Source organism: Synchiropus splendidus, chromosome 12 (genome assembly GCF_027744825.2).
Source record: "Synchiropus splendidus isolate RoL2022-P1 chromosome 12, RoL_Sspl_1.0, whole genome shotgun sequence".
Taxonomy (NCBI): Eukaryota; Metazoa; Chordata; class Actinopteri; order Syngnathiformes; family Callionymidae; genus Synchiropus; species Synchiropus splendidus.
The window spans coordinates 9,523,879-9,551,645 of record NC_071345.1 but is presented as its reverse complement, the minus strand read 5'-3'; the positions used below and the strand labels follow the sequence as shown (position 1 = coordinate 9,551,645).

The following is a 27,767-nucleotide window of genomic DNA, read 5'->3' as shown; positions in this document are numbered from 1 at the left end:
TAACCAGCCTTCTGTTATGATCTTCTCTCTTTCTGCTACTCTTCTTCTGTATCTCTGTCTGTCCTTTGAAATGTCTCTTGTCACCTTCTCCTGCCAGGTGCTACTGTCCATCTTTTTCTCTCTCCATCTCTTCTATATGTCACTCCATCTATCCTTTCCCCTGTTCCCATGTCTCTCTTGCTCAAGAATCCATCTGTCTGTCCTATAATCTATGCTGTCACACTTTCATTTGCGTCTGTCCCTCTCTCTCTCTGTCTCCCTTTCCCCTGTCTGTCTCTCTAACAAATGTGACCAACCTGTCTGTCCCACTCTTGTCTTTCAGTCTGATTGTTATTTTCTACTGTTTTTCACTCAGTTGTTCCTCTCTGTCAATATCCCTGCCGGCAGTTGTCTTGCTCTCATCCAGGATCTTGGTGTCCCTACTGCCTTTTCCTCTGTATACATACCTGTCTCTGTTTGTCCCAGTGGCTCTCTCACTGTGTTCACGTCCGTCTGACGTATCTCTCTTTACTGTTTCTCCTTCTGTCTCTCTCACTGTTTGTCTACCTCTTTCTCCTCGAGGAAATATTGTCAGAGCAAACAAACGTTCGTCTTCATCACATGATTCATATTTAAATATTGTTTTGTTGCAACTGTGGAGTTCCGTCCCCATGCTGTTGAAAGGTTTTAACTTGATGTCCTGAGTTCATGTGAGATGACCGTCTCGCCTCAGATCCTGCCGGTGGTGGAGGCCCAGTTCCCGTTCTCTCAGGTGCCACAGGCCTTCCACAAGCTGGAGCAGGGACACGCCCGCGGGAAGACGGTGGTGCGGGTGGCTGAGGAAGACCACAGGGTGGAGGAAGAGCTGGCACAGGATGTGGAGGCTGTAGGGCGAACCCACGAGCATGGCACGGCTGAGACCAGCTACTGAGAGGAGGTGCTGGGGAGTCCACTCACACACTCTGGGTTCACTGTTGTTAAACCCTGCTTTCCCGGCACCAGACTGAAAAACGTGCGGGTGGAGCAGGAAGTGGGATTTTGGGAAAATCTGGCCACCAGATGTCAGTATGTCTGTGTAAAAATGTAACATTTCCCAATCAGAAAAGTGCTTTTCTAAGAATCAAAGGTATTTTGATGAGCTGCAAATAGTTCATAACCCATTGAGCGTCTTTCAAATCAAAATGATATCACAGAAGCAGTGAGGTGGCGTATTACACGCCCTGTCCTGTAGATGGCGATGTTTGACTACTACTCCATCAGCGCTGGAAGCGGTTTTTGTGGGAAGACACGCGAACAAGTTGAATAAATTTATTGACAAAAATACTTGTTTACACATTCATTTGTAAAATGCTTGCTAGTTTAACCAGAGGGTGTGGTTGGCAGTAAAAATGAGCTAACACTGTTTTAAGTTAAAACAAAAGGGTTTGGTGGGGAAGAACATCAAGTCAAATATTTAGCGACACTGATCCCCACTTTTATCGTCAGGTTTCATCCAGCAGCAATGATCCATTAGGTCCTTTAAGGTGTCACAGCTCCTCCTGAGTGTCAGATGATCTCCACGTCCCATCTTTGTTGCACTTTATTTGGGTCCAGTTTGTTCAGAATCACCTGGTTTTTGTCGAAGTGAGTTCCACCTGAAAGATTTTGTCAAAGTTCATCAGACTACAACATCAGCTGCGGATGAAGTGAGCTGAAAATAAAAGAAGTCCAATTGTAATAAAACACTGAATGAGTAACGACAAAGAGGACAGCATGAAAAATAATCACAAACGTACTAGAAACAGCAAATCTACAATAAAGAAAAAACATGTAACTTGTGTTTTACTGCAAGTTAAATTTTGAACTGAAAACAGCCATAAATAGAAATTTTAATACATACTAATAAAAATTAAGTAAATTAAAAATATTTGAATAGATATGTCTAGACACATTAATGCAACAAACAATATATGGCAACATGTCATTTTGACAAATCAATTTAAAGAATAGATAATTGTACTAAAAAATAAGGATATTGGGTTATTTCTATCTCCGCAGTGACATGCCTTGAATACAGCAATACTAAATGAATATTTTAATTAAATATTTGAAATAACAATGACTTTAAAATCGGAAGTACGATAAACAATACTGTAAATTTTCTCCAGAGCCGCAGGATGTTGTAGTACAATCGAGTTAACCACACCGTGTCACTGCTTGTCACGTGGTGGCATGAATTACCATAACCATAAATTACTGGTGATCATGACGTTGGTCGTTTTGCAGATGAACCTGTCCTGTTCCCACACTTCAGTGCTGAGTCGTCGTTTCTACTCTCAAAATGACGGTTACCGGAGTAATCGGCAGCCACACCTTTGTTGCTTTTGATGTTTTCTAACTGAACACGTTTGTGGATTCTACTGTGTCCTACCCAAACCTAATGTTCAATGTGCAGAATCCAACACTTTAAAACGGCCATAACGTTATGACCTTCTGTCTTCTACTGTGTAGGTTCTTCTTCTGAGGCCAGGCTACTCTTGACCTGAGACATTTCAATCTCTAATGAAAAAAAGAGAAGCCACACAGAAGAAGAAGAAGCAGGAGCTCTTTTCTGAGTCTCAGATAGATGACGTCTCTCAGGTGATGTTTCACATGCTTCTCATGCCGATGGTGTGTTTTTTTTCTAAGAGGGGATAAAAGAATGTCTCCCTTCAAGACTGTCTGACTCGAGCAGACCTTCAGGGCTTTAGGCTCAGAGGTGCTCTTTGATGCTATACTTCATATATGATTGTATTGAGGTGCTGGAGCTCAGAGTGGGGCCACATTTAAAATCAACAGTAGAGACTGACCTTTGACCTCTAGGACCAGGTCCGCTGACGACGTGTAGCGGATAAATCCGTCTGGCGTGATGCTCCACAGATGCGTTTGGTGCTCTGAACCCGGCGCCAGCCCTATCCGGCTACCCGCGATGGTGACGCTCCCACTGGGACACAAGCAGCACTCCTCCAGCAGCTGGAACACCCCAGGAAGATTTATAAACAACGGGCCTGATGACGTGTCAAAGCGACAGCTCATAAGTAGAAGTTAGGGAGGTCAGATGAGGAGAGTAGAAAAAGTATTGTCCTGAGAATGTTGGAGAGAGACCCAGTGGAAGATGACCTTGCAGTGCAGATGTCCCCTCTGATAGGACCAGAGCTGCTCAATACCACACGTCTCCTCCATCTCCTGGATCCGCAGCAGCTTGATCTCGTCCAGGTCCCCGGTCACAGACATCATGAGCCCAGTGTGGCGGTTCCGCAGACGGAAATGGACCTGCTTCTGCTCAGGTGACACAAATACGAGACATAAAGCTATTTCAATCATACATTTAAGATTTCTATTCTATTTTGCAAAGAGCAAAAAAAAAAAAAAAAAGTTGAATTAGTCAAATTTACATTGACTCTTAATTTTCATTGGTTCTCTTATAACTTTTTACAAATTAAAATCTAGAAAATGGCTGAATTATTAATTGCTGACACTATATAAATCAAGACAGGCAAATGATCGACACTTATTAATTTGGATGTAGCGTCAGCAATTTTTCTAGTGAAGCGATGATCCTGATTTCAATGACAATCCATCGATAAAATATCTCAAAGCTTCTGTTTGAAATCATTTAGTTGTATAATATATAATTATTTAATTATCTAAAATTATACTTTAATATATGCAACATCTGATAACATTCCTAATAACATAATTACATTTTTTAAAAAGTTTATTAAATTAAAAAGAACATTATAGTCTTCAGTTTCATATCTAATAAAATAGCTTTGGAAATTCTATATACATACATTGTGCTTCATTTGTTTATTCATTCTTTGTGGTATTAGCAATGAGCCAGTATTGTGCAAATGTGACCTCCAAATGACAGAATTTTCATGTGTCAACGAAACGGCGTTAAATAGATGACAGAATGTGATTGCGCTGTGATGACAACAGACCTGCAGTAGGGGGCGCAGGGAGCCGATTTTCTTCCAGGTGCTCAGCTCGTACCAGTCGGGTACTTCACCTGGTGTCAGTAAGATCTGAGCACCGCGGTAGTTGATACCCTCGTATAAGATCCACCTGGACGAAAGCACAAGTTACTCGCTACACAGCTTTCCACTTCACCCTGCTTCCAGCGAGGCGGCCACAACATTATGACTGCCTCCACTGTGGTTTCTAATACTAGCGTATCATTATTCTCCTCGACTCAAGAGTGTATTTCTTGTATTCACAAGGATCACTTTGAACTAAAGAAGAAGAACCATGATCAAGGTCTTCAGGGTAATTTATGACTGAGATTGGATCTGGCCTTTTGTAAAACTCTTTCAAATACCTATTTTTACCTGCAAAGAGCATCACAGTTTCCTAAATTTGAAATTATTGTACCAAGTTCTTTGCTCTTCTGCCTGACAGTCCTCCATCAGTGTCAGTGGTCTCGGTAGCTCACAGCTTCGGTCGGAATCTCACACATCAGTTGCAGGTTTCAGGCGCTGACTCGAGTGCAGCGATGGCAGACGAACCAAACTACACTTTTGGCTTCAACGTGTGAGACGTGAACAGTGACGCTTTTATCTGTCGTAAACCTTTGACCTTTGACAACTGACCCTTTGGTCCTACTAATTTAATGAAGGATTTCATCTTTAATCCAACAAGTCCTCCACCTTATCTTCATCATCCACCTCATTCCTCTTCGTCATGGTCCATCACTGTCTCTCCGCTACTCATGTCCACATCTCCCTAACTTTGTCTGCAAACTTGAGTTGTCCCTCAGATGTACTTAATTCTGATCTTCTCCTTTCTCCTCACTCCCAATGGAATCCGTAGCTTCTCTATCTCTGACTCCTCTGACTCTGAAACAGACTTGATGTCCTTCATGACATTTTGGTTGTGTAAAAAACCTTTCATGACTGCCTCCTATGCTGAACTAAGTTGAGTCCAGGTAAGCTAGAGAGGCTTAGTCTCTCCCAAATGCCAGTGTGTGCTCATACTCACATGCCGCCCTCCACGTGCACAGACTGCACCCTGGTACACCCCCCAGTCAGCTGAAGGTTGACGCACCCCTCCGTCAGGACCACCCTCTTCCCCCGCAGCCCAGAGCGCTCAAACAGAGTGATGGAGGGCAGCGAGAACTCCTGGACATGACATAGAGAGAGCACAGACAGACACATTAAGTGAGGGAAGAGCAGCCGGTACCTATAAGAGGTTACCGTGGAAACACACCACGGTAACTACTACCATCTACCTGCTGGGTCGCCACTTATCTGGCGTTTGAGACATTTATGTTTGACATTTAAAGCATAACGGGCAACCAGTGTAGGAAACAGTCTGAAGTTAAAAGTGGAAGCAGAAGTTTAATTTTCTACCACTCTCGACAGTACCACGACTCGCAATGAAAGACACTCAAGATAACATAGCAAAGCTCTGATTGAATCACTGTTGTTCTCCAACTCTGCTGCAGCACTTGACTCTTGTATGTGACAACAAAACACTCACAAATCCAGTGGTCTGCAGGGATATGATGGAGGAGCCGGTGTTGACACAGCCCATCGCCCTCAGGTCCGGGTAGTTGCCCTCCTCTAGCACGTACATCCTCCCACTGAAGTCTGGACCCTCGAACGCCAGCCAGCTGTCAACATCAAAGACACACAAGTGTAGAGTAGCAACAGTGCTACAGTGCTGTTTCTGTCTGTTGTGTAGCCAGCACTGTATTTTCTTCACAGATCTGTGTTCAGTTGGAAGCTAAACCCACGAGTCTCTCATCAGATGTCAACAAATCAAACCTTGGCTGTCAACACACAACTCACCTGCCTGAAAGGACCTTACATGAGGCCACACAGAAGCCTTCCTGCAGCGACGCCAAGTTGTCCTCCACCACGAGGACGGTACCTTGGAAACCCGGCAGAGAAAATAGCTGCACCTGAGGACAACACACACTGTGAGTCACGCTCGATCACACTCACTTCACGCATCGCCTTACCTTGAATTTGGCCGGCTTCTCGAAGTCATCCTGCAAAAGAGAAAACATCTTAAGATCATTCTGAGGAAACACAGCAGGGGTTTTGTTCTATCAACACATGATGATGTCTGGGGACTGGATGGTGTCTGGGTGAAGGAGGAGGGCTGGAAATTGAGTATTTTAAATATAATATATATATATATATATATATATATATATATATATATATATATATATAAATATCATCATGTTTATTAATTTGTACTTTGTTGTTTGTATTTCAGTTCTCAATTCTCAAAAAAAACGTTTTTCACATAAGAATATTTGTTTTATTACTGTGTTGTTATATTTTTGACACACACACACACACACATATATATATATATATTACAAAATCATATTAATTGAGTTTCAAATCTGGTTTGAGAACCTCTCAGGATGCTACAGATTTAGGGCATGGGAGATTTCAGGATTGTTGGGAGGACCCCTTTGGACACTGGGAAATTTAAAATGTTTTATGTAGGACTCACTTCCTCTGACCAAGATGAGTCACAGTTGTGTTTTTCAGTGTCATGACACAAAGTTTCCGACCACACAGTGTGCGTCACACGTTCCTAAATGTAATCAAGCAACAGAAGAGTGAGGCTGTCTGGCCCTGAGGTCACTCCAGGTCAGATGATTATAACGCACCACACGTGGGAAGTGAAATCAGAGAGAGATACTTTCAATGCTGCCGTGAGTGCCGTCATGCGACCCCAGCATTTACCAGAACCACCGTCATGGCCGAGGCGATCCGGGGCTGCAGAGCCCCCCAGTCCTCAGGGCATCCATACAGGCCTTTTTCCAGGATGTAGGACTCGCCACAAAAGCCCGGCTCTTCAAACGCGACCCACCTGGAGCAGACAAAAGAACAGCCGCTTTCATTCACAGCTCATGCACTATTCACTTCTTTCGCTCAAACCAAACGCTCAGAGGTGACACTGACTGTTATTAGGACATGTTGGTCATTTATGAGCCGTGTCAGATAAAGAGTCGTCTTTTCACCAATTTGGCCCATTCATCTATTCACAGTGGGTCAGGCTCCTCCCATCTAATGTGTTCTCGCCGACTAATATGCCGACTTGGCTAGGTGCAGTCACAAGAGATTTCTACATTATATAAACCTTAAAAAAAACATTTCTCTTTGAACACAATGTAAAAGCAGTAAAAGTATTTAGAATGTAAGTTGCAGTTGTGCCAAACCTTTTTCATAACAAACTTCCTTTCGTTCATCATCACGTTCAACAACTTTCGCCGTCTGTTTGATGTTGTTTTGGTGATTAAGAGCTTAACATCCTGCAGCTGCTCCCTCTGATAACCTGAATCTGCTTTCACACTGACAGTATCATGGTTTCTAGGTGTTTCTAATCCCACTGTCCCTCCAGCTTCCACTCTAGTTTTGGTGCTGCTATGTCATCGTCCGGATTTAGGGTCTTGGTCTGATTCCAGTGAGAGCTCCACCCATCCTTACATCTTTATGTGTATGTATATGATTACCACCATGTGCAGTAGTAGACCGGGCCTGTACTAGTACACTAGTACAAGGCAGGTAAAATGACGGTAACATCTGAGGTACTGTTACTTCTGTGTTGCAGTACCAAGTGTACTTCTGACAGTAAGTAGCAACAGTTTCTATCTTCTATGTGCCAGTGCAGTAGCAGTACTTCTGCAGTGTACTAGTACTTCTGATGTTTTTGTTCTTCACTGGTAGGTTTGATGTACCAGTACATGTCAAAGGTATGTAGTACCCTGACACTAGTACCATCTCATGTTTGAGGAATGTTTGATATGTAATACTTCTACTATGCAGTAGTATTACGAACTAGCAACATGTCTAACTTTGCAGTGTAGCTATAAAATCTACAAACATGAATCACTCCATCTCCTACTTAACAAGCTGCTAGCAAACATTCCGCACACACCAAAATGTTTGCCATGCAAACAAAGAAGAGAAAGTGCTCCTCATGAACGGCTGAAACATCTGAAGTATTCGCAGGAGTTGTGTGTCTGTGTGTGCATCGGTACATGGGAGCTGTTCCCCTCGTCTTCCCGCTGACAGTTATTTCTGCAGACAGTCACTGGCTTTTAAAGTCTTGTGAACTGCAGAGTGTGTTGTGACTTGCCAGCATGTAAACAATTGTCTGGCAGAGACACATAAAACACACACAAACATGAAAGCGACAGAAGTCTCGCAGGCCGTCAGACTGACATGGGCGAGGTTGCGTGCCATTATAACTAAGGCTGGAGGTGGAACCATCCAGTCGTGCCTCAACAGATGAACCAGATGTCGGACATGTTCTTTAAAACATGTTTTGGAGTCATTTTTCCACTTTGACCCTGGTTTCCTTCTTTATCACTTTATGAAATGACGATAAGTTGTTGCATTTTTATTTAAATCTTTTGAAATCTTCAATTAAAAAAAGTATATCTAGTATAATATAAAAATATAATAATAAAAATAATAATTACGTGTAATTATATAAATTACTGTCATTACAAACAAGATTTTTTCCAGTCAATATTTGTCCAATATATTTAACTTAAATATAACTTAAACAATTTTAAAAATGCTTCTTGAATTAAAATACAGAATATCACTCAGTACATCTTCATACGTAAAAATAAAATATGCTTTTTTTTTGCATTTTTCAGTCTAATATTTTCTTTTTTCTTGTTATTAACTTATTTATGCAAATTATTTATGTCATTTTCTTGTGATTCTTAACAATGTGGTAATGTAACTTAATGTACTTAATGTAATTTTATTTTTTATAATTTTACTTAATTTTATATTCTCCAACGTTTCTTAAGGAAGCTAATGTTTACTTTCTCTATGTCAGTAATTTGTCCAACAAATGGACAGATAACAACAATAATGATTTTTGCCTCTGAAAATCACCTGCTCCTGCCGCGCCCTAGAGGCAGACTGGCAGGGGAACGAAGTCAGGCGAGGCTGGTGGACTAGATAATGTTGTCAGGACTTGTCTGCGAGGGCGCGGTCCGTTTGGAGCTATGCGACTCATCTGCACACAAGCATGAACTGGAGCGGTCGTTATTCCGAGAGGCGGGAACGAACTCCGAAGAATGTGCCAACAAGTGGCTACCACTGACCCTGTGATTAGGACCTGTGAGAAGTGAAAGTCACTCACACTCCACTGATGACGTCGATGGACTGGGTCCTCGTGCCGTAGCCGGTCTCCTCCATGTTGCCGACCGGCACTGCCAAGTCTATGTTGACCCCCAGCTGCCCGAAGTTTAGGTCGCTGAACATTTTCAGGTGCGGCGTCAGGAAGTCCTGTGGACCCAAGAACATGATCTTAAACTTAAACTAAACCTAGTCACCCTGTCTTCCTTACTGAACGACATGTTGTGAACTCACCGACAGAATGGGTCGCAGTGCCAGGAGTGGCTCAGACCCACCCCAGTCCGATGGGTCCAGATACTCTCCTTCCTCTAGGATGAACTGCTGACCCTCAAACCCGGGCTCACTGTAGCCCACCCACCTGCAGACAAAAGTTTGTTAGTGAGTCGCCAATTATTAGTCCACCACATCAAATGTGTGTAAGAGCAAAACTCACAGTCCTCCAATTATCTTCACAGAAGCAGCTGGCATCAGAGCATCCGAGTCGCCTTCACAGAAGCTGAAAACTTCGCTGTCGAGTTCCTGAGCGGATCCCTCGAACCTCGGAGAGTCGAAGACGACGGCCTGGATGGTAACAAGATTTAATTATTAGCACAAAAGGTTGAGCAGATAAACCTCCAGCTGAAAACACACAACACAACTGACATTTGGGCTCATGGCTGCTAGCGCCACAACCAGTTCATCAAAGGACTGATGATGTCGAATGGCACATTTTAAAGTAATTGATTCTAAACGTCAACTATTTTTACTGGCCAATAAACAGTCCCCATAGTGGTGTTGAAACAACCCCACCTCTGGTATCATTTATCATCCTGAACTGGTCACTGGAGAGTCCCAGTCACCATTCAGGACGGAGTATCGTTCCGTCGGTGGCATGAATCATTTAGAAAGAAAAAGCTTGTTAGCGCAGCATGATTATTATGTGCACACAATAAAGTGGTCCCTGGACAATGAAATCACTTGTATAACCAACAATTATCATGTTCCTCACTTACCGATGCTGACAATATGTTCTTGCCGCATACTTTCATGCTGTGTATGTATATGTATGTTGCTCATACTGGTACTGAATGCTGTCATGTTTATATAGCATGCTATTGTGTGTGTTCATGTTGGTTCCATACCTTTCATTTTGACATAACTCTCCTTCACATTTCAATACAAAAATTCCAAACATTACCCCCCTTAACCTATTGGGGGATTTCAATCACACTGTAACTGTGGTCTTCGTGTAGTCCTCTGTCTGAGGTGCCACATATATACTGTTTACCTTCCAGATTCCCAGAAAAATAGTCTCCTCAATAAACACTTAGCCTCGCATACACAAGCTTTGATTGGCTTTCATTCTGTTCGTGAAATCGTTTTTTTTTTTCATTCATTTCATTTCTCAAACGACTATATTCAGGGTTTCCACCTGGATGTTTTTAAACTGTGGCAGGTAAGTATCAAGTTAATGCAACACTATCTTGCTACACTGAACATTATACTCTGTCCACAGTACAGCAATAAATGTACCATGTGACATTTAAAGAAATGAAACCTCACTGGACAGAGGTGTTCTTCTGGTTACTGGTTCTCACCTTGACATCATTTGGGTTCTCCACTTTAAATGCTCCCTGAGAACAGTAGAAACACATGTTAGTATTCACACCCAACTTTTCTCACACCATCAGAGACACGTGCAACTGAACCAGAGCTCATTTGCTTGCGATCAACTTTCATGTTCATGAGCGAGTCCAGAGACGACATGGTTAAACAGTGTGTTGCACATTTTTGGTCGGTGAATCTGAAGTCTCAAGTGTCACTCTGTTGTCATGGTGACTCAAATTGAACTCCAGCAGCCCAGCACTTTTGTGTTCTTCATTCTGACCACCATATCATTTACTTTATTTGTTGAAAGTCCGACTGACCATTTTCAGAGGCCGCAGAGACCCGACGAAAGGCGATGAGAACCCCCAGGTCTCTGGAAAAGGGTACACTCCTTCCTCCAGGACGGCCATTGCACCCTGCAAGCCCGGATCACTGAAGACCATCCACCTGAGGAGTGGCAGAAGCATAAGTAGGCAAATGGAATCACTTTTTACACAGTGTGTCCGACTGGGAGGAGGCCCCAGGACAGACCCAGGCAGATCAAGTCTCTCGCGTTTCTGCAGTCTTTATGTCCATGACCTTCTTTCAGTCTAAAAATGGTCAAATGAGTCGTTCAGGGAAAACCATTTACATACATTTCTCCCCTCTCCATTCTGCAGCGTTCTAGTCCCTCAAATAAAACATTATTTATCATGTTAAGCGACAAAGCAATTCATCCTTCCACAGCATGAGTCATACGGAGGAGAACAGAAGGTATTTTAATGTGAAAACTCTGCATGGGTAATACCCGATAAGGTTGTCGGAGTTCAAGGGGACATTTGTCAATGTGAATTAATTAATTCTGCAGTGGATTGTTCAGTAAAAACGAGCACAAAAAGCACAGACTTTTGTCTTGCTGGAAAACAACTGAGAATTGAACACAAATAAGATGAGAAAGATCTTCGACTTCAGGAAGAAAAAAAGTAGATATAAAATCTACAGTGATCTTATATGACTCCAAAAACAAATTGATACTCTAGTGTTCACATTAGCATTTGCACGTGAATACACACTTGCTACGAGCAAGTGCTAATGAGCATCTAGCTAAGCTAGACATGCAGTGATGTCATCGACATTGTGTTTCACAGCATGTTTTGTGTCTTTAGAAAGTTGTTTTAAGAGCTCCAGACATGATGACAACATGAGCTGATGAAATAATAGAAATGTTTTTTTACATTTCTCCAGCTTGTGAAAAGACACACAGCGTCCTCAGAACCAACGCCTGCCACTCATGAAAAGCTGTCTGCTGCAAAACACCTCTGATTCCTCCTATTCACATCTCCACCTCTTTAGTCAGCTGTGAACTGCATTCTTGACACGTCCAAAGCAAAGACCTGGGAATAGAATTACAGCTATTGTCTTGCTGCAATTTATCGGCGTCAAACAGCATCGCTTAGCTGAGCTGCACTGAGTTGAGTTTCCCAACAACAAGGCTCTCACTGACTTCAGATGAAGGTTCAAATAAGTGGGATGCAAATATGTACATAAATGTAATGTAATTTTAGAAATTTATCTGACATATTTTCCAATACTGGACACAAAATTAGTTTTTGGGAGGAACTCAAGAAAACAAAAAAAGGCGGAAAATTGAGGAGAATGATTTACTTAAAACAAGAACATCATTTATGACAATAAAAAATGTTCTTTAAGTATAAGATATTTTTAAATACTGGATTGACATGTGCAATTCAAGAAAATAAGAAACTTGTTAATAAACAATAATGATAATAATAATTGATTCTATGTAATCTCTTTTTAAAACAAACACTTTAAAAAATGAGTGATATTGGGTGGACAGTTCAATAAAATCTCTAATCATAAAATAATAGAAAGAGGAGGAACAAGGGTTCCTGCTCCTGAATTAATACTTACACGGAGACAAAACCCCAATGTTCCCATTGGCACAAATAGCGCTCCCTCTTACAACACCTGCAGTGTTCCCGACTATATCCAATAGACCTACAATAACCCAGTTTCCACGGCAGACTGTGCGTGAGGCATATCACCGGCCTGGATAACGGCCTCTTACTCACACTCCTGAGTGCACTTGGATGGAGGCGGTGCTGAGCGGGATTCCGTATGAACCGGTTTCTATGACGTCGTCGTGGTACGGTGTCACCCTGCCCCGTCCCTCTGGTTCGGTAAACAGATCGATGCGAGGGAAGCTGTAGTCCTGCGGGGAAGGGAGCACATGTGTTGCTAAATTATGAACAGGAAGTTGAAATGGGTCAAATCCTTGGGAAAGGCTGTGATGGATGTGAAGCTATAATGTTCTGGTGAGTTGACGCTTATTGTGTAACAGAAACTAACTTGAACTCACATTGTTTAACCAATGTAATATTGACTATAATGCCTTAGTGGCAAATCATCTTAGCATCTTTGCAACAACCAAAGCAGAATTTTGGCACTAGTTTACAGGCGGTTGAGGTTTATCAAATGTGCAACAAAAGCTACTCAAAAAACTGTTACATCAAAAAGCGGCAATGAGATAATAGAAGGCCACTCACAGAGACGACGTGTCGCATCGAGCCGATGCTCACTGGTTGTGTTGACTCCTGTCCAGGCTCCGCCCACTCATTGGGCAGCTCGATGGCGCCCTCCTCCAGGGGGATGCAGCGACCTTGGAAGCCTGGCTTCTCGTAGAGGACCCAACTGTGGAGGAAACCAACGTGCGTGATTCAAACCGGTGCTGTTTAAAACTTGGAGGTGCTGATCCTCATCCCAGCATTTTCACACCAGATTCGCCAGAGTATTCTAAATTCAAGATCTGACCCCTTCTCACCTCCAGGGTCAATAACTTTGTGTTGCACCTGATAGGAGGAGGAGCCCCCGGGGCAGATCCACGAGATCATGCCTGTCAGGTGACACCTCAGAGGAAAAGTCTCTTCACTTCAGCTGTGAGCCAACAGTGAAATACTGTTTTGTAAAAGTAAGTCTTCACAGGAACAAGGAAGTCAATATGCGATTGATTTTTTTCCTGTGTTTGGAATTGTAGTCTTTTCATGATTGTTATTTTTGGATTCATTTAAAAGGCTAATTTGAGGAGGTCTCTTGTTTTTCATCATTTAAAGCCGAGACTCTTTCGAGTTTCGAGCACAAACACATTAAAAACCGAATGGCTTCTGATTATCAGTCGGCGGGGGTCTCTTCTGGAGCTCTGCCTCCCGACTCAGGAAATTGCTTTGCAGAATACAACAAGAACATCTGATTTCCCTCGACTGGTTATCAGTTTTGGTCTGGAGCGCAGGCCTAAGACTGATTAGCCTGGCGAAGCACAAAGTAGATTGATTTTGCCAACTAATAAAGCATCTCTGTTTGAAGCAGCTTGGTCTCACTGAGAGCCACCACTGCACGTCAGCTGCTGGCCGATTTGCATTGCTGCAGCCAATATTGACTTTAATTGGACCTGGGATTGAGCCTGAATCTGAAGACCAATGGAACTCCAAAAGCTTGTTAAAAAGATCATTTTTTAAAATGGAGTAATATAAACATAATACATTAATCCATAGAAATATTTAAAAGCAAATATTTTATTGTCAAATTCTATGGTTAGCGGTTATCAGGTTCTTCAAATTTGGAGATTGTAAAGAGAAATTGTTCTTAATACGTTTTTTTTCTAACAATCCAAAAAAGTTAAATTGATAAGAATTAAATAGAAAATAATAAAAAAATATAAAAAATAAAATCAATCACTTCTCTTTTGTTTTCGTTTTTCTTTGTAAATCTGGATGAACATATCTATTGAAATGAAAAATCTGGATGAAATAATATTAAATCTAAAAGCAATTAACATTAATGTGCATAGTGATTCATATATATTTTAAGCATATTTTTCAAAAACACTTTGTTTTAAACACCTTTTAAACTTTATAAATATATGAGGGAAAAATACCAAAATTTGATTATTTTAAATAGTTTCTTCTCTTATGTTTTAACTATATAAATGTATGAGGACAAATGAATAAACATTAGGTATTTTCTTTTTTTTTTGTTACTCACCATCCTCTGACGACCTTCACAGATATCACAGGCGAGAACTTGAGTGTAGTAGCATCAGCGAGCTCCCTGTGGAAGTCGTACTTTTCCCCGCTGAACTGAGCTTTCTCAAACAGAGTTATCTGCGGAGAGATCACAGAATATCAAAATCATCGGCCGCACAGTTTCGTGATCGCTCCACCAAAATAAAGCAACGTGGGGGCAGAGTTGTGTGAGTAATTACAACACAAACTGCTTACGGGCCTTGTTTTTGGTTCAACCTAAAAACGAGCGTGTTGCTCTGCACACCATGTCATTTTTAGTAATTACACATGACTGTAAACCAAGCAGGAATCTGATATAAATATGGATGTGTTCAGAAACGGCGGGTTCCCACTGGCAACACTGAGACTAATCACATCCAGTTGTTCTTGTTTTAATTTGTTTACCCCCTCAAAGTGCAGATGAAGAGCAGATGTTTCTCTCACACAAAGGCTGGTCTGTCCCCACGGTGTTTTTTTCTATTGTTCGCGAGCAGATTCATACCTTTCCAGGCCTCTTGTGGAACCGTCTGGGGACCCGAACCTAAAGGAAGTGTAACAGAGACATTAAGACGTGACAGGGAAGATCGAGGAGGCAAAGACTCACTTGAGAATCCTCTGATTGTTTTATAGCGGCTTAACAAATACCCTTGTTTATTTAGATTTTTTCGAAAACGTGTAATGTGCTGTTTCTTTCGTCCTTCATTCCAAGAGGGGTTAAACAGTAATCACTTAACATTACTACTGTTTAGTAATGTGTTTTTGATGTTTTAAAGTCAAATTATGACTTTGTAGAATTCTGAAGTGACTGAACTGTGCTAATATTCAGTTTTTCTGCAAATTTATACAAACAACGTTTGGTTGTTTTTAGCCAATCTGTGTGGGACTGAGCAGCCTGGTGGTTGACAACATGGTTCAACATTATAAACACTCCCAAACCAGCCTTCTGATTATATTCACCACGGCATGTAGACGTTATACATCATTGGAAAGGCCTCCTTTTCTGCTTCCAGAGGGAATCTTTTTAATCGCACCCATCACTCAGGAGGTATTGTACTGAGGAGCCATTATAACTCCTGAACCATGAGGCTGCACTGTTGAATCTGCTGTGTGTTTCAACTGCAGAAGTGCTCGAGGCTATGGTAATGACAGTCGTGGCAGTTATGCCCTGCTTCTCTGCTAGCAGATGGTGTTTGAATTTTTTTGGGTGGGATAAATTTTTAACGATATTTTGAAGAGTGCAAGTTACTTAAAATTAATTCATAGTAGGATCATTCATTCCAAAGTCATCCATATCTTGGCCCCAACTTTCTTCTTCCATGACTGTCTCTCCTCGACACTTCCTTAACTTTGTTTCCAAACATAAGCTGTCCTTCTGATAAAGTCATTTCTGAACTTGTCTTTCCGGGTTGCTCCCAGTGACACTCTCAACACCTCCATCTCTGACTCTCACATACATACATACATCGTGGCAGTGATCATCTGTGTCCTACCAAGCTTCTCTCACTCTCCCTTGTTGTCTCCACCCAGCCTGCACTCCCTTCTTCACCTCCTTCCTCTTCTCCAAATATTGTTTTAATACTCCTCTCTTTCTTTTAGGTGTTGTTTCAGCCATCAAACTTTTATGACATAAAAACACTAACTGAGTTTGGTTATCCACGTAGAGATCAACACAGGGGCTGATCTCCCCACATCAATGTGAGCGATGTGTGATCGCAGAACACCTTGAACCGCAGCTGTGGGCAGATGTGCATGAATCCATATTTGATGAGCAGAATTTTCATCGACGTGACTATTGGGGTCATTGTTTGTCTGCGCACTCACGTGATTAACCGGCGCTCTCCGGTGAGTGGGAGGCCTGGTCTCCGCGGCGTTGCTCACGGTGATCACCGGCGACACCGACGGCCCTCCGTCACCAGCAGTTAGTCTGGGTCTCACCGCCGCGTCTGGCTCTGTGACTGGTGCCGGACCTTTGGGTTTCTCACTCACCTGTGGAACATGAGCGGAGCCACTCATTGAAGAACATAATTTTCAGAGTTTGGATTCACTAGTGATTTATATACTGTTAAATAATACTATTGTGATCATTCATGAGGCATTTAAGTGGCCCTGAAAAGGTCAACAACCTTCTCTAATCTCTCAACTGACTTTTACCTTTGAGAAATACAAGTACTCAAAACATTTTGGCTGGTGACTATGACTACATTTCCGAGTCAGCACGAGGTGTGACTCGAGATGATGATCAAGGAAGCTTCATTTGGAGGACTTGTGGTGATCTCTGACGGGAATTGAATTGAAAGAGTAACACGTGTGATTAAAGACCTGAAATGTGAACTATTAATTCATATGGATGAAGAAGGAAACATAATTTCTCACGTGGTTCACCAGAGTTGTCTGCTGCTGACGAGTCGGGGGCTTCATCTCAGGGGCAGTGTCTGGTGCAGCAGGAGCAAACAATGGCACCGGTGGCACCAAATCAGGAACTGGCTTGATGTTGGAGACTGGGCTGCTGATTTTCTGGGTGATGAAGTGTATGAGGAAAAAAAAATCAGTGCTTGACTGAGCGAATAGAACTTCATCCCACAGTTGATTCAATAACCAGCTTTTTTTACACGCTGGCGGTATGTTGTCTGCTAATATAAGTTGTCATGCTAATATGTTGCTAAACAGTTCCCCAGTAATTCTGAAGATGTACTGGAACAGCTGGAATACAGCTGAACGTGTAGTCATGATCTCAGCTGGACGAAAAGCTATATATTGTTCGTATTATTGTCACTAACAAGTTCACTGTCCCAGCAGTGAGTCAGTTCCAAAATATTGACGTGCACTCGGTTGACATTCGATCAATATTAGTTTTTGTTCTAGACCGACTAAAATTCTGTCAAGGAATGGAAGTTATTTTCTACAAAGGTGTGCTTGTGTTCGTTGGAAGTCAACTCAACTCAGTCGGGAAACAAATGTGTTAGGTCCAGTATAAATGTATTTGACTTAAATACATTTGATACTTGAGCTGTCCATGGCAAACGTTGCTTCAGTACAAGTTTTGCAGCTTTAAAACCTTCTAATTTCATAATCAGTAGGTTAGCATGCATGCTAATATGCTAGCTGTTATATGTGGACTTCAAATGAGTAAAATATCAATTATAAATGTGTATCTTATCGGAACTCATGATTATTGCCACATAATAATGGGGCTACTATGCAACATGACTCGCAGCTTTTATGCTAACAAAAACTTGGTAGGCGTTAAAAATGACATCAATGTTTCATGGAGGGTGTTCACTGTGGATGAAATTATTTTCCTTTTATTTACCAATGATGCACTCTTTATATTTTACACCAAAGTCTGACTTCACCACAGTCCTGTTGAAACATTTAAAATACTATATTTACTATCTTTATCGGTGGCCAATCTTCACGTTCAACAGTCGTTTAGCATGGCGGCTAAACCTCAGCTACTGATCATATCCTGGTGGAAAAGATTGGATATGTTTCTTTGTCACACTGATTTTTCAACTCAAATTAGCAGCCATTTTTAGCTCCTCAAACTCAGCGACCCCTTCAAATAAACTAGCACCAACATTCCAAGATAATTGAGTTGGAGAACTGTGTCTTGCTTAAACGTATGAATAGAACATTGCAGTGCAGCTCAACATCACCATGATGAGAATCAAACATCAGTCTTGTTAGTAAAAATACCTCGGTTTGGGTCTGCTGTCCTTCAACGTCCTGCTTTGGTTTCATTGATTCTGGAGGGAAGTGCTTCGCTAAAAAGTCTGGCAGCTTGATGTCTTTAAAGGAAGGAAAGGGCGGGCCTGAGTCACTGACCGCAGGCTGGAGTTCCTCTCTGCCAGGCTTTTCTCCGGAGGGAAGAGTTGGACTCGGTGGCGGAGCGTCTGTCCGGGGGCTCAGCTGGGGGGCTTCAGTAGGCGACACCTCTCCTGACGTGTCATCATCTAGAATCAGAGCTTCATTTCTTCTGCTCCTTAACAACGAGCTTGTGAGTCCGCTCAGGACACAGCTGCCCTCCAGACGAGACTTCACCCTGATCTGTTCCTCTTCCTTTCCATCCTCCTCCTCCTCCTGATGGGTGGTCTTATCAGGGCCATCTGCTTCCAGAGCGCTGAGCAGCATGGACCGGTCTGCTATGCTAGCCCTAGCAGGTTTAATTCCAGCTTTCAATTCTGGCCCTTGGAGCCTGGCTAAAAGGCTTGGGGTTTCAATGGTGAATTTGTTCTTCTTTCTCAAGCCGAAGGTGAACTCCTCAGGGTCGAAGGTCTTCTCGAAGCGGTCCTCTTTGATGGCGGGCAGAGCGAAGGGGGGCTGCGGCGGCCGGAAGGTGTTGTGCTTGCGAGGCGGCAGCTGAAATGGAGCGCAGAGTTTTTTTATCCTCTCCACAAAGTCGTCGTCGTCTAAATCATCGGGCGCGTCCAGAAGGTTGCTCTCGCTGCCGCCCGAGCTCAGTCTGGGACTCGAAACTTTGAGTCTCTGTTTAGGAACGTCCACATCCAGCCAGCTAGACGGACTTTCCTGCCCGGCAGAATCCTCTCTGCTCAAGGCCCGTGGCAATGGAAGCCTTCGCATGGTTGACTGCTGATTTGACTCTTGATGTTTCTTATGGGAAGACGGTGAAGTGCTACCATTCTGGGGTTGGCTCAGCTTCTCAGCAGGGGGTAATTTTATGGTTATATCAACGCCACTAGCAGGTGGCGGCTCTTCCACTTCAGTCTTTTTTAGTTCAACGACAGAGTTTGAAGTTTCTGAGGGACTTTGACTTTCTGTCACCTTTTCAGCATCTTCTGGAGCCTCAAACTCTTCCTTACTGGGTGCTGGAGTTTCGATATCGTCCGAGATCTTCCCCTCAGAGGTCACCAACTTCACTTCATGATTTTCACCCTCCTGCTCTGTTTTCACTTCAGTAGCAGCCTCTTTGACTGACTCCACAGTGGTTTTCAACATTGGAGTGTCACTGGACTCTCTGACATTCACTTCCTCCACGGCAGCCGTTGTTTTGGTAACCAGCGTCGAGCTGGAATGCGCGTCGTCGCTGGCACCACGTGCGTGTGACTCATCAGCTGAATTCTTTTCCACGGACACAGAACCAGTCTGTCTCTCAGCTGGTTCGGCTCGAGTTTCAGAGCTTTCTAATGGCCGTGTTTGAAAGTCTGGCACATTCGGAGGGCTGGCTGCAGAGAGCCTGCTCTCAGGCTCATTAGTCTCTACCACGGCAGCTTTTTCTGGTGGCAAGCTTTCTGACTGCTGTGTTTCAGATGATCCACTGGCCTGTTCTGAGGACACACTGCCTGTTTTGACATCCACAACAGCACTCTCCTCACTCCCTCTTTCACTCTGAGTAATTTTGTCTTTTGGATAGTCATTTTCCAGGGACAGGACTGGAGGCCCAGGCTCTGCTTTTGTTTCTGTTTTACTCTCCGCACAAACCCCCTCGGCGTTTGCTATTTTTGATTCCTCGGTCAGCTGTGGTGGCTCTTCAGCAGCATCCTTCTCAGTGGAAGCCTTATCTCCGGGTTGTTCAGCAGACTGTGGTGGGGAGGTCTTTTCTTGTTTCTTTTCTTCCTTTGGAGGTAAAATAACTGAAGCCCCATCAATGGGCATCTTTGTTTCTGGGATAAAAGCGGCTGTATCAGGTTCATCTTCAGTGACGGATGCATCAGTGAGGCCCACAGAAGAACCTTCCTCTCTGTTTAACGCTTCAAGATCTACCTCAGTGATTCCAGCGACAGATTCCTGATCTGGCGTCTTTTCCTCCGCTTTAGCTGAGAGGTCTTTTCCATCCACCTGTTTACTTTCAAGCTCTTGCTTGTTTTCAGAGCCACCAGGGCTCGTCGCTTCTCTGCCTTTCCTTCTTTTAGATTTGGAACTTGTTCTGTTTGGACTTTTCGGACTGAGGGCGCCAGTTTCTGTGGCCTCGCCCGACCCTTTATGCGCCGCATCCAACTGGAGGTCGTCGGGTTTAACAGCTCCAGCCTTCAAGCTAGCTTTTGTTTTTGCCTCACTGACCTGAATGGTGGCCTTTACTAGTTTATCAGGTTGTTCTGTCTTTGACAGTACATTAGTCTTTACGTTCTCTTTCGTATCCTGTTTACCCTGACTGGCCAGTTCTGTTGACTTTGAAGACGGTGTGGGCTTTTTCGGTGTGATCATTCTGGCTGACTTAGGTGGTATTTTAAGTTCTGACTTCTCTGTGAAGTTCTTCATCCGCTCCTTCACTGACATTTGGATCTCTCCAGAGGCAGGGACTGGATCCGGCCTGGCCGTGCCGGATCGCTCCACGGATTTTGAGCTCTCCTCCGACAGAACAAATTCCGTCTTGACTCTTCCAGGGGGTTTTCGAACGGGGGAACTTTCGGCACTTCTCGGGTTCGGGAAACTCTTCTGGTGCTCCCCAACAGCCTGACGCTCGAAGATGTTGATCTTATGGGTGACCCGACCGGGTGCTGCCTTAGATGGGTCATTTTTGTTCTTCAGGTCTGGAGTTCTGTGAGAGAAATAACTGGATTAAAGACCCGAACAAAACAAACTGAGAACATAAGAGCTTTCTTGTGTTCTTCAGAACAAAAACAAACTCACTCCCTTATATCACATTAATAAGTCGCCAGTCAAATATGAAATGTTCCATGTCGCTTTGTACACAGATGATGTGGCTCTGCTGTGACTGAAACTGGAATCAGCTGAGATATTCTAAATATTCAGGCTGACACACTTCATGTGACAGTGATGTCATATTTGATTAAAAAAAAAAAAAAAAAAAACTGGACCGGTAGCTTGCTGTCCTGACGCAAGCAATGCGATGGTTGTCAGTCCTAGACACAGCATTGTTCGTAACGTCTGCAGCTCTGAGCCCACAGTATTTTTTTTTGAACGAATGCCTTGTTTTGCTGCCTTTTTCTCTTGACACAAAAATATAAGCTTGCCTGCTAATGTTAGCTTTCTTAGCAAGCTAGCTCCACTGGGGTTGTGTTTGTTTTTAATGTTGATTTGCGAGCGATAAAACAATGACGACCATTGACATATTACTTTTTGTGGCGAAACATTAGTTTGAACACTGATAAATTAAAGCCATCCATACACTTTTCACGAAGGTTGGCGTCACTCATAGCAGCTGTTAAACTGCAGATATAAATACGCTATCTCCGTAGAGATGGTTGTCATACACTTCAATATACAGTGGCAGACCTTGGAGGCTGTAGAATAATTGTACAGTATATTCTCTGAAGTATTTATAGACGAAACAGAATAAATCATCTACTCATGGTAACTATCGCACACATGATAGACACGTAACAGAACACTGTGAGACATGACAACTAACTGTAACTTTCTATCACTTTTTGGTTGAATTTGAAGCTATAACAATGGTGTATTTGTAGTCATCATCAAACATGATCCACTAATGTCTTTACTGGCATTCATAAAACGAACATTACGTCACAGTAATGTGATCATAATGCGCAGTCTGATAGACAAATTAGTCAGCAGTGATTGCTGACTCGGTAACCATGACGATAGAGTCCTGATTAACTATTAATATAATGGCCAGTGGAAGCCTTGTTTTTGAAAATGTGGTTCATCTTCACTCAGACAACTGCACCCAGCCCCCATTCAAAACTCAGTCAAAGGTCAGGAGAGGCTGCCTTCGTTATTTCTTTGCACCAAACTGGTTTCATTGTCGTCCACAAAGCCAGTGTTGTGGAGTGAGCTGACGGGTCGTTGTGTTACTTATTTACAGAGCAGATATGAAGCGAGAACTGACACATACCTTTCTCTTATTTCAGATTTGAAGCTCTCCTTAGCTCCGTTTTCCGCTGACTTCAATGGAGTCTTCGATTCTGGCGGCTCATTGTTCTCCAATAGAGGCTGCTCCGCACTCAAAGGCACATATTTGGTAAACAGCTTGACCTCACTTCGAGACACTTTCAGACTCCTGCGTTTGGACTCCGGCGTCTCTGTCTTCCTCTCCACTTTGTAGTCAGTGTCATCGTCCTCCATGGCTGCACATGCCTGTGTCACTGCGCCTTGGCTCTGGATGTTATCCAAATACCTAGGCTTATCAGAACAGGAAGTCATTGTCTTCCCTCCTCCAGGTGAGGCCTGAGAGGTGGAGGAGGGGTCTTGCCCGGAGGTGGAGTTTGCAGGCTCATTCACGTCATGGCAGCTTTTGCTCTGAGGAATGGTCAGTGAGGTATCTGGGGGCGGCTGCGTGTCAGGAGGTGTTTTCTCTCGTGGACTGCTGAGTGGATCTCCCTGAGAATTCTTCCTGTACTTCCTGCGGGCTGCGTTTTTCCGCCCCATGCTGTCTGCTCCTGAATATTCACTTTCGTACGTCTTTGATCTGAGGGACACTCCTACCAGGGCGCTGTAGTAGCTCTCAGCATCATCTGCCTCTTTCTTATCTTCTAAAGAGTCAAAGCTCAGTGATGCTTTCGGTTTGACCTGGAGGCTTTTCTTGACTTTGGTGCGGACCACTTCCTGCCCCACACCTGAGTTCGTGCCACGCTGAGTCACACTGGTTTCCTCCAGGTACACATGGAGCCTTTTGCCTGTCTGAGCGTGCGCTTGCCTCTGGGTGTGGTCTCGGTCAGAGTCCCACGCCACTCCTTGCTCTGCAAAGGAGAAGAGATGCGTCAGTTGGTTGGCATTCTTCTCAGGATTCCGGCTGTCAAACGTACTGTCGCCGCTCCCCCGGTCCAGCCCTGTTCTCCTCTTCCTGGGCTGAGCAAACTCCTCCTCTTTTGAAACGTCTCCTCCTGGCTCACCACTGCTCACAGGCGAGCCTTCTCTGTGGGCAGACTCGGCGGCGTCCCCCTCTTTACTGGGCGAAAAGTTTCTTAAGAGTCCCAGCGGACCGGGATCGGAGTTTTGTTCCCTCGCCTCCCACTGTTGGTCTCCTGCCTCGACCCTCACAGACTCTCCATTCTCCTCTTCTCCCTCACATTTAACTGCCTCATCGCCAGCAGGGAAGGCAACCTCACTGGGGCTTTTTGGACTCTTTCCCCTCCATGGAGAGAACCAGCTGCCGATTCGACCCAAGACCCCGGTACTCGGCTGCTCCTCTGGAGTCTCAGACTAGAGAGAAACACAAGAATAAATGTTTACCTGCAGTCAGTATGTTGAAGTCACTTGAGAAAATAATCTTATTGTGGACAAGTAAGTCAAGTGGACAAAAACTTTAAGATTCAACATTAAAATATAGCTTAAAATGTTCCTGAAAAAAGTTTTATTGTGAAAGCAGCACAAGTAAAAAAAAAAAAAAAAAAAAAAAAAAAAAAATATATATATATATATATATATATATATATATATATATATATATATATATATATATATATATATGTGTGTGTGTTCCAAAACGATATGAGCGCTCTGCTCTCTGATTGTTTGTTTGTTTACACAAGTCTTGTTAGCTCACCATGACAACTGCGTGACTCCATATTTGCTTTAGTGAACATTCACCACTTGTCAGTAGTTACCAGAACACCGGGTGTTAAAAGAATGCGAACAATTATAAGAAAAAAACGACAAAGCAAATGACTTGTGTATTACAATAATTATTAGATGTTTTTCTCAAGTGAGTCCAGCACACTTCAGAACCATTAAAGTCGATGAACATGCTCACGCCGTCACCAGTGGAATGTCCATGAAGTGAAAGCGAGGTTAGGAGGTAACACGCCGTCTGACCACAGACGTATCTGGCCATGCATCTCTCAGCATGCAGACACATGCAGGAGTGCAGAAAGCCTGCGTTCTTACCATGGAATTGACCATGTCATTGAGACTCTTTAGGTAGGTACTGAACATGGTTTTTGCTACGGGGCACACAACAAAAACCGGTTCATCCCACCAACTAGAAAAGTACCGAAAAAAGAAAAAACAAAAGTGTCGTTGAACAACTGTCGCACTTGAAGACGGATTTTTGAGAAGATGGTCAAAGTATTTGAACTCACCCCGGAGAGCGTGTGAAACTTTTTCACCACCCGAAAAACGGAATATATTCCAGTTGGTTTACTCAAATGAGATGGTTGAATTTGAAAAGTGACGCGTGAGCATCCAGTCCAGCATCCACAAGTGCACCACGCAGACTGTTTCAGGTCACAGACGTGTGCGCAGCGAAGTTCAGCCCCCCGTAGCTCGAGGCGCTCCACGCGTCTCTTGCGGTGCCGTGGTGCCTTCACGGCCGCTCGGAAACGCCAGCTTTGTTATGAAACCGGTTACTCGGCTTCTATTCTGGTTAATCAATGCACCGCGTAAAATGCTGAGCTATGCCTATTTTCTGTGAACAAAAGAATATTCATCAAACTCTCACGCTAATGGATTTTTTTTTTTTTGCCACACCCGTGTGTCGTGTAGCCCCACTCTTACTTCACTTAAGCTCACTATGGATGTCCTCAGTAAAAAGTTCTGGTGCCTGTTATGACAAACGTTCTCTCTTTTGCTTTCCAGCTCTTTAAGCTCTTTTGTTTTTGGAAACTGGAGGCCTCAGACCGAAATTTCGTTGCCATCATATAGTAATATGTTTTGTGCAATGACAATAAAGAAAGTCTAAGTCTAAGTCTAAGAAATGATGAAGCCGAGCTGCACAGGGACGTAGAGCTGAATTATTTGGAGCTGCAGCTTCTGAATCGCTGATAGAATGAGAGACAAAAAAGCCTGTAAGTACTCTCTCTGGTTTGCTTTTCCTTTTATCGCTCAACTGTGACGGAAAGTTAAGTTTTGTAACGTAAGTTGTAATGTGTTGTGGAATATGGAACTCTGTGTATAGGATTCTGTTACGCTTAATAATGGAAGCTCATTTCAAGTGATAAAAATGATTAATGTCGCAGAGGCAGCAGCAAAAGTAAAGTGGCCAAGACTTCCCGCTTTTCTCTTGGCAACTTCTGCAAATCGTGACATATGCAATCTCTGATTTAAATAAGTGTGTTTACAGTACACAAAGTAAATGAGAGTGATGGAATTGTAGCTCAGCTTGACGAGCCGTGCTAGCAACTGCTGTGATCTTCTTCTCTTCCATTTCACTTCTTCTTACTGATGAATTTTCCATCTCCGCAGTTGACACTGTAAAATCACCTTAAAAAATGTAATGTGGCTAATGTTGCCTGAAACGTAGTGCGACAAAAACTGTGGCTGCGACCCTGTCGCTAGTGATGAGGCTTCATGAAACCGTGTCCTCATGTTCAGAGCCCACTAGATGGCCCTATCTTCCTTAGGAACTGAACAACCGGTTCAGTGACACCGCACATCAATTTTAAAGCAAGACTGCCCTCTAGTGGGCTCTGAAAACAGCTGCGAACACTGTTTCATGAAGTCTCATCAACCCATCACTAGCTGTTGCTTCAAACACGTCACCTCCCTCCGATATTGTAGAGCAAAAGCCGCTATGCACTGACTTTCCTTGTCATTCAGTGTCCGTCTAAGTGGAGACTCCTTCGTTTCTTGCAGCTGTAACATTGTTCTTTCCGTCACCAGACAAAGCTGTTGTTTTTCTCGCAATGTTCCTCTAACTTGACTTTCCCTGCAGAATGATAGGGTGTTCCTTGTCTGACCCACGACTCCAGAGACTGTTTGCATGGCTGAAGGAGCTAACTGCTAACACAACGGTTCATTTCAAACGTTTACTTACACTTGTAAGATTTACTGCATTGTTTGTGTAGTACCAAATAAATGCACACCAAGATGTAAACACACAAAGAATGATGAGTGTCTTCAATGACCCAGCTGAGATAATAGACGGCCAACATTTGAGGGAAAAATATGGGATTAAATTATGTAGTTGAAGTATATTACAAAATGGAATGTCTTTTTTTCTATGGACTGTTTTCTGTATAGAAAAGGTTTGGATGCTCCAGAAACTCAGGAATCAGTCCTAAAAATACATGTTAAATCATGATAGAAATTGTGATTGCAATGTCACGATTTTATTTAAGAAAATGCGATACACATTTGTGACTTTTCGAATTTTCTGAAAATGTAGAACTTTAGACACTTGAATATGATGGCTGACTAGTTGCAGGAAATAATACATTTGTTTAAAAATGTTTCCAAAACAAATACATGAAATTGAGGAGAGATCATTTCCTGTGGCACACCAGAGTGTGGCACATTGGCTGAAATCTGCCAGTCCTACGACAAAATCCACTTTTACACTTTAAAGCCAGCTCCTCTTCAGCTGCTGAAATTTCGGACTCTCCCCTCAGCAAGTGAAAGCAGCAGTGGACCATGTCCAAACAAAGTTTTCCAGGGGAAGTGACGCATAGTCTGTGGGTTCAGCAGCCTGTAGAATGTAAGCTCTGCGTTTCCAAATCTGCGTGCTCCTGTTTCATTTGGCGGCAAAAATATGTTCAGTCTTTCCGTGCTGAGTCAGAGAATTAACCCCTGAGAGACCGTGGAAGTTATTTTTCTCTACAGTGAACAGCCCTTGGGAGCAACGCCTCACTGTCAGAGTCACTCACTTTCTTCACTCATCGATTGTGTAGTTCAAGCAGTGTGTTTGCACTTCAAACAAGTGTGATTTGTGCCCTTCTGGTTTGGTTTGCCGCTTTGGTTGTTTGTCTTCATCATGTTGCAAACAAATCACTCTGACGTCGACTCCTTCGTGTGTGACGGGTTTACTCGCAGCAGCGATCCGACTGTTAAAACACTCTCAACATGAATGGAAACCTGAACGAGACTAAACAAACAGAAGCTCCGAGGCCTCCTTCTAACAGCTCAGTTGTAAAATCGACCCGACATGCCTCAACACTAGAGCTAATGTGTTTACGAGCAGAAAAAAACTTACCATGCTGATCACTCTTCTCCTGCCTTTTCAGGAACAACCATGGAGCTCAGCGCAGAGAGAAGATGAAACCGCGTCTCAGTGAGGTAACCCTTCCCGCCTAATTAATATTTAGTGAGGCGCTCAGCAACAAAACACTAGGGCCGGCTCTCTTGGAGACATTTGAATGCCGCTTTCCGACTGTTTTATTTTTCTCATGGTAATGACAGC

At 43.2% G+C, this 27,767-nt stretch overlaps 2 protein-coding genes across 9 annotated transcripts in view; one reads left to right on the top strand and one right to left on the bottom strand.

Moving 5' to 3' along the window:
• The window catches only part of LOC128767885 (reticulon-4-interacting protein 1 homolog, mitochondrial-like), a 28,356-nt gene extending 5,410 nt beyond the window's left edge, over positions 1-22,946 (top strand). Inside the window, exons 9-20 of one of the 5 annotated variants that reach the window (XR_008416188.1) lie at positions 713-916; positions 2,470-3,284; positions 5,749-5,920; positions 7,366-7,461; positions 7,576-7,595; positions 7,692-7,717; positions 9,366-9,503; positions 9,581-9,693; positions 11,042-11,181; positions 13,315-13,500; positions 13,569-13,680; positions 22,564-22,946. Coding sequence is in view for 1 of the 5 variants with exons in the window: in XM_053880220.1 (XP_053736195.1) it covers positions 713-910 (198 nt within the window). In the remaining 4 variants the exon portion in view is untranslated. The other 4 variants (XR_008416187.1, XR_008416189.1, XR_008416190.1 and 1 more) reach the window with 4 other exon arrangements.
• Positions 1,266-27,767, bottom strand: LOC128767884 (beta/gamma crystallin domain-containing protein 1-like). Of its 4 annotated transcripts, XM_053880219.1 has the most exons (25): positions 24,733-24,756; positions 24,539-24,632; positions 23,458-23,854; positions 22,548-23,391; positions 18,467-21,266; positions 17,144-17,284; positions 16,592-16,756; positions 15,273-15,311; positions 14,751-14,869; positions 13,259-13,403; positions 12,785-12,924; positions 11,033-11,159; positions 10,703-10,738; positions 9,559-9,686; positions 9,360-9,483; positions 9,130-9,275; positions 6,708-6,834; positions 5,963-5,992; positions 5,790-5,902; positions 5,479-5,611; positions 4,978-5,117; positions 3,942-4,065; positions 3,118-3,276; positions 2,808-2,970; positions 1,267-1,613 (listed from the first exon to the last, which is right to left on the bottom strand). In XM_053880219.1, exons 2-25 carry the CDS (start codon positions 24,584-24,586, stop codon positions 1,525-1,527), a joined length of 6,477 nt encoding a protein of 2,158 aa, XP_053736194.1. In that variant the 5' UTR covers positions 24,587-24,632; positions 24,733-24,756; the 3' UTR covers positions 1,267-1,524. The 4 variants fall into 4 exon arrangements, with proteins under 4 accessions (XP_053736192.1, XP_053736194.1, XP_053736191.1 ...); XM_053880217.1 differs by having other exon boundaries at positions 1,266-1,613; positions 17,153-17,284; positions 22,548-23,854; positions 24,733-24,761; XM_053880216.1 differs by having other exon boundaries at positions 22,548-23,854; positions 24,733-24,757.

Excerpts from the sequence above, each read along its gene's own strand:
- LOC128767884 (XM_053880216.1), bottom strand. The coding sequence starts at position 24,586 with ATGTTCAGTACCTACCTAAAGAGTCTCAATGACATGGTCAATTCCATG. Across the intron at positions 6,835-9,129 it reads ATCGACGTCATCAGTGGAGT|GTGGGTCGCGTTTGAAGAGC; the intron begins GTGAGTGACTTT and ends TGTCTGCTCCAG. Across the intron at positions 5,993-6,707 it reads CGGCCATGACGGTGGTTCTG|GATGACTTCGAGAAGCCGGC; the intron begins GTAAATGCTGGG and ends TCTCTTTTGCAG.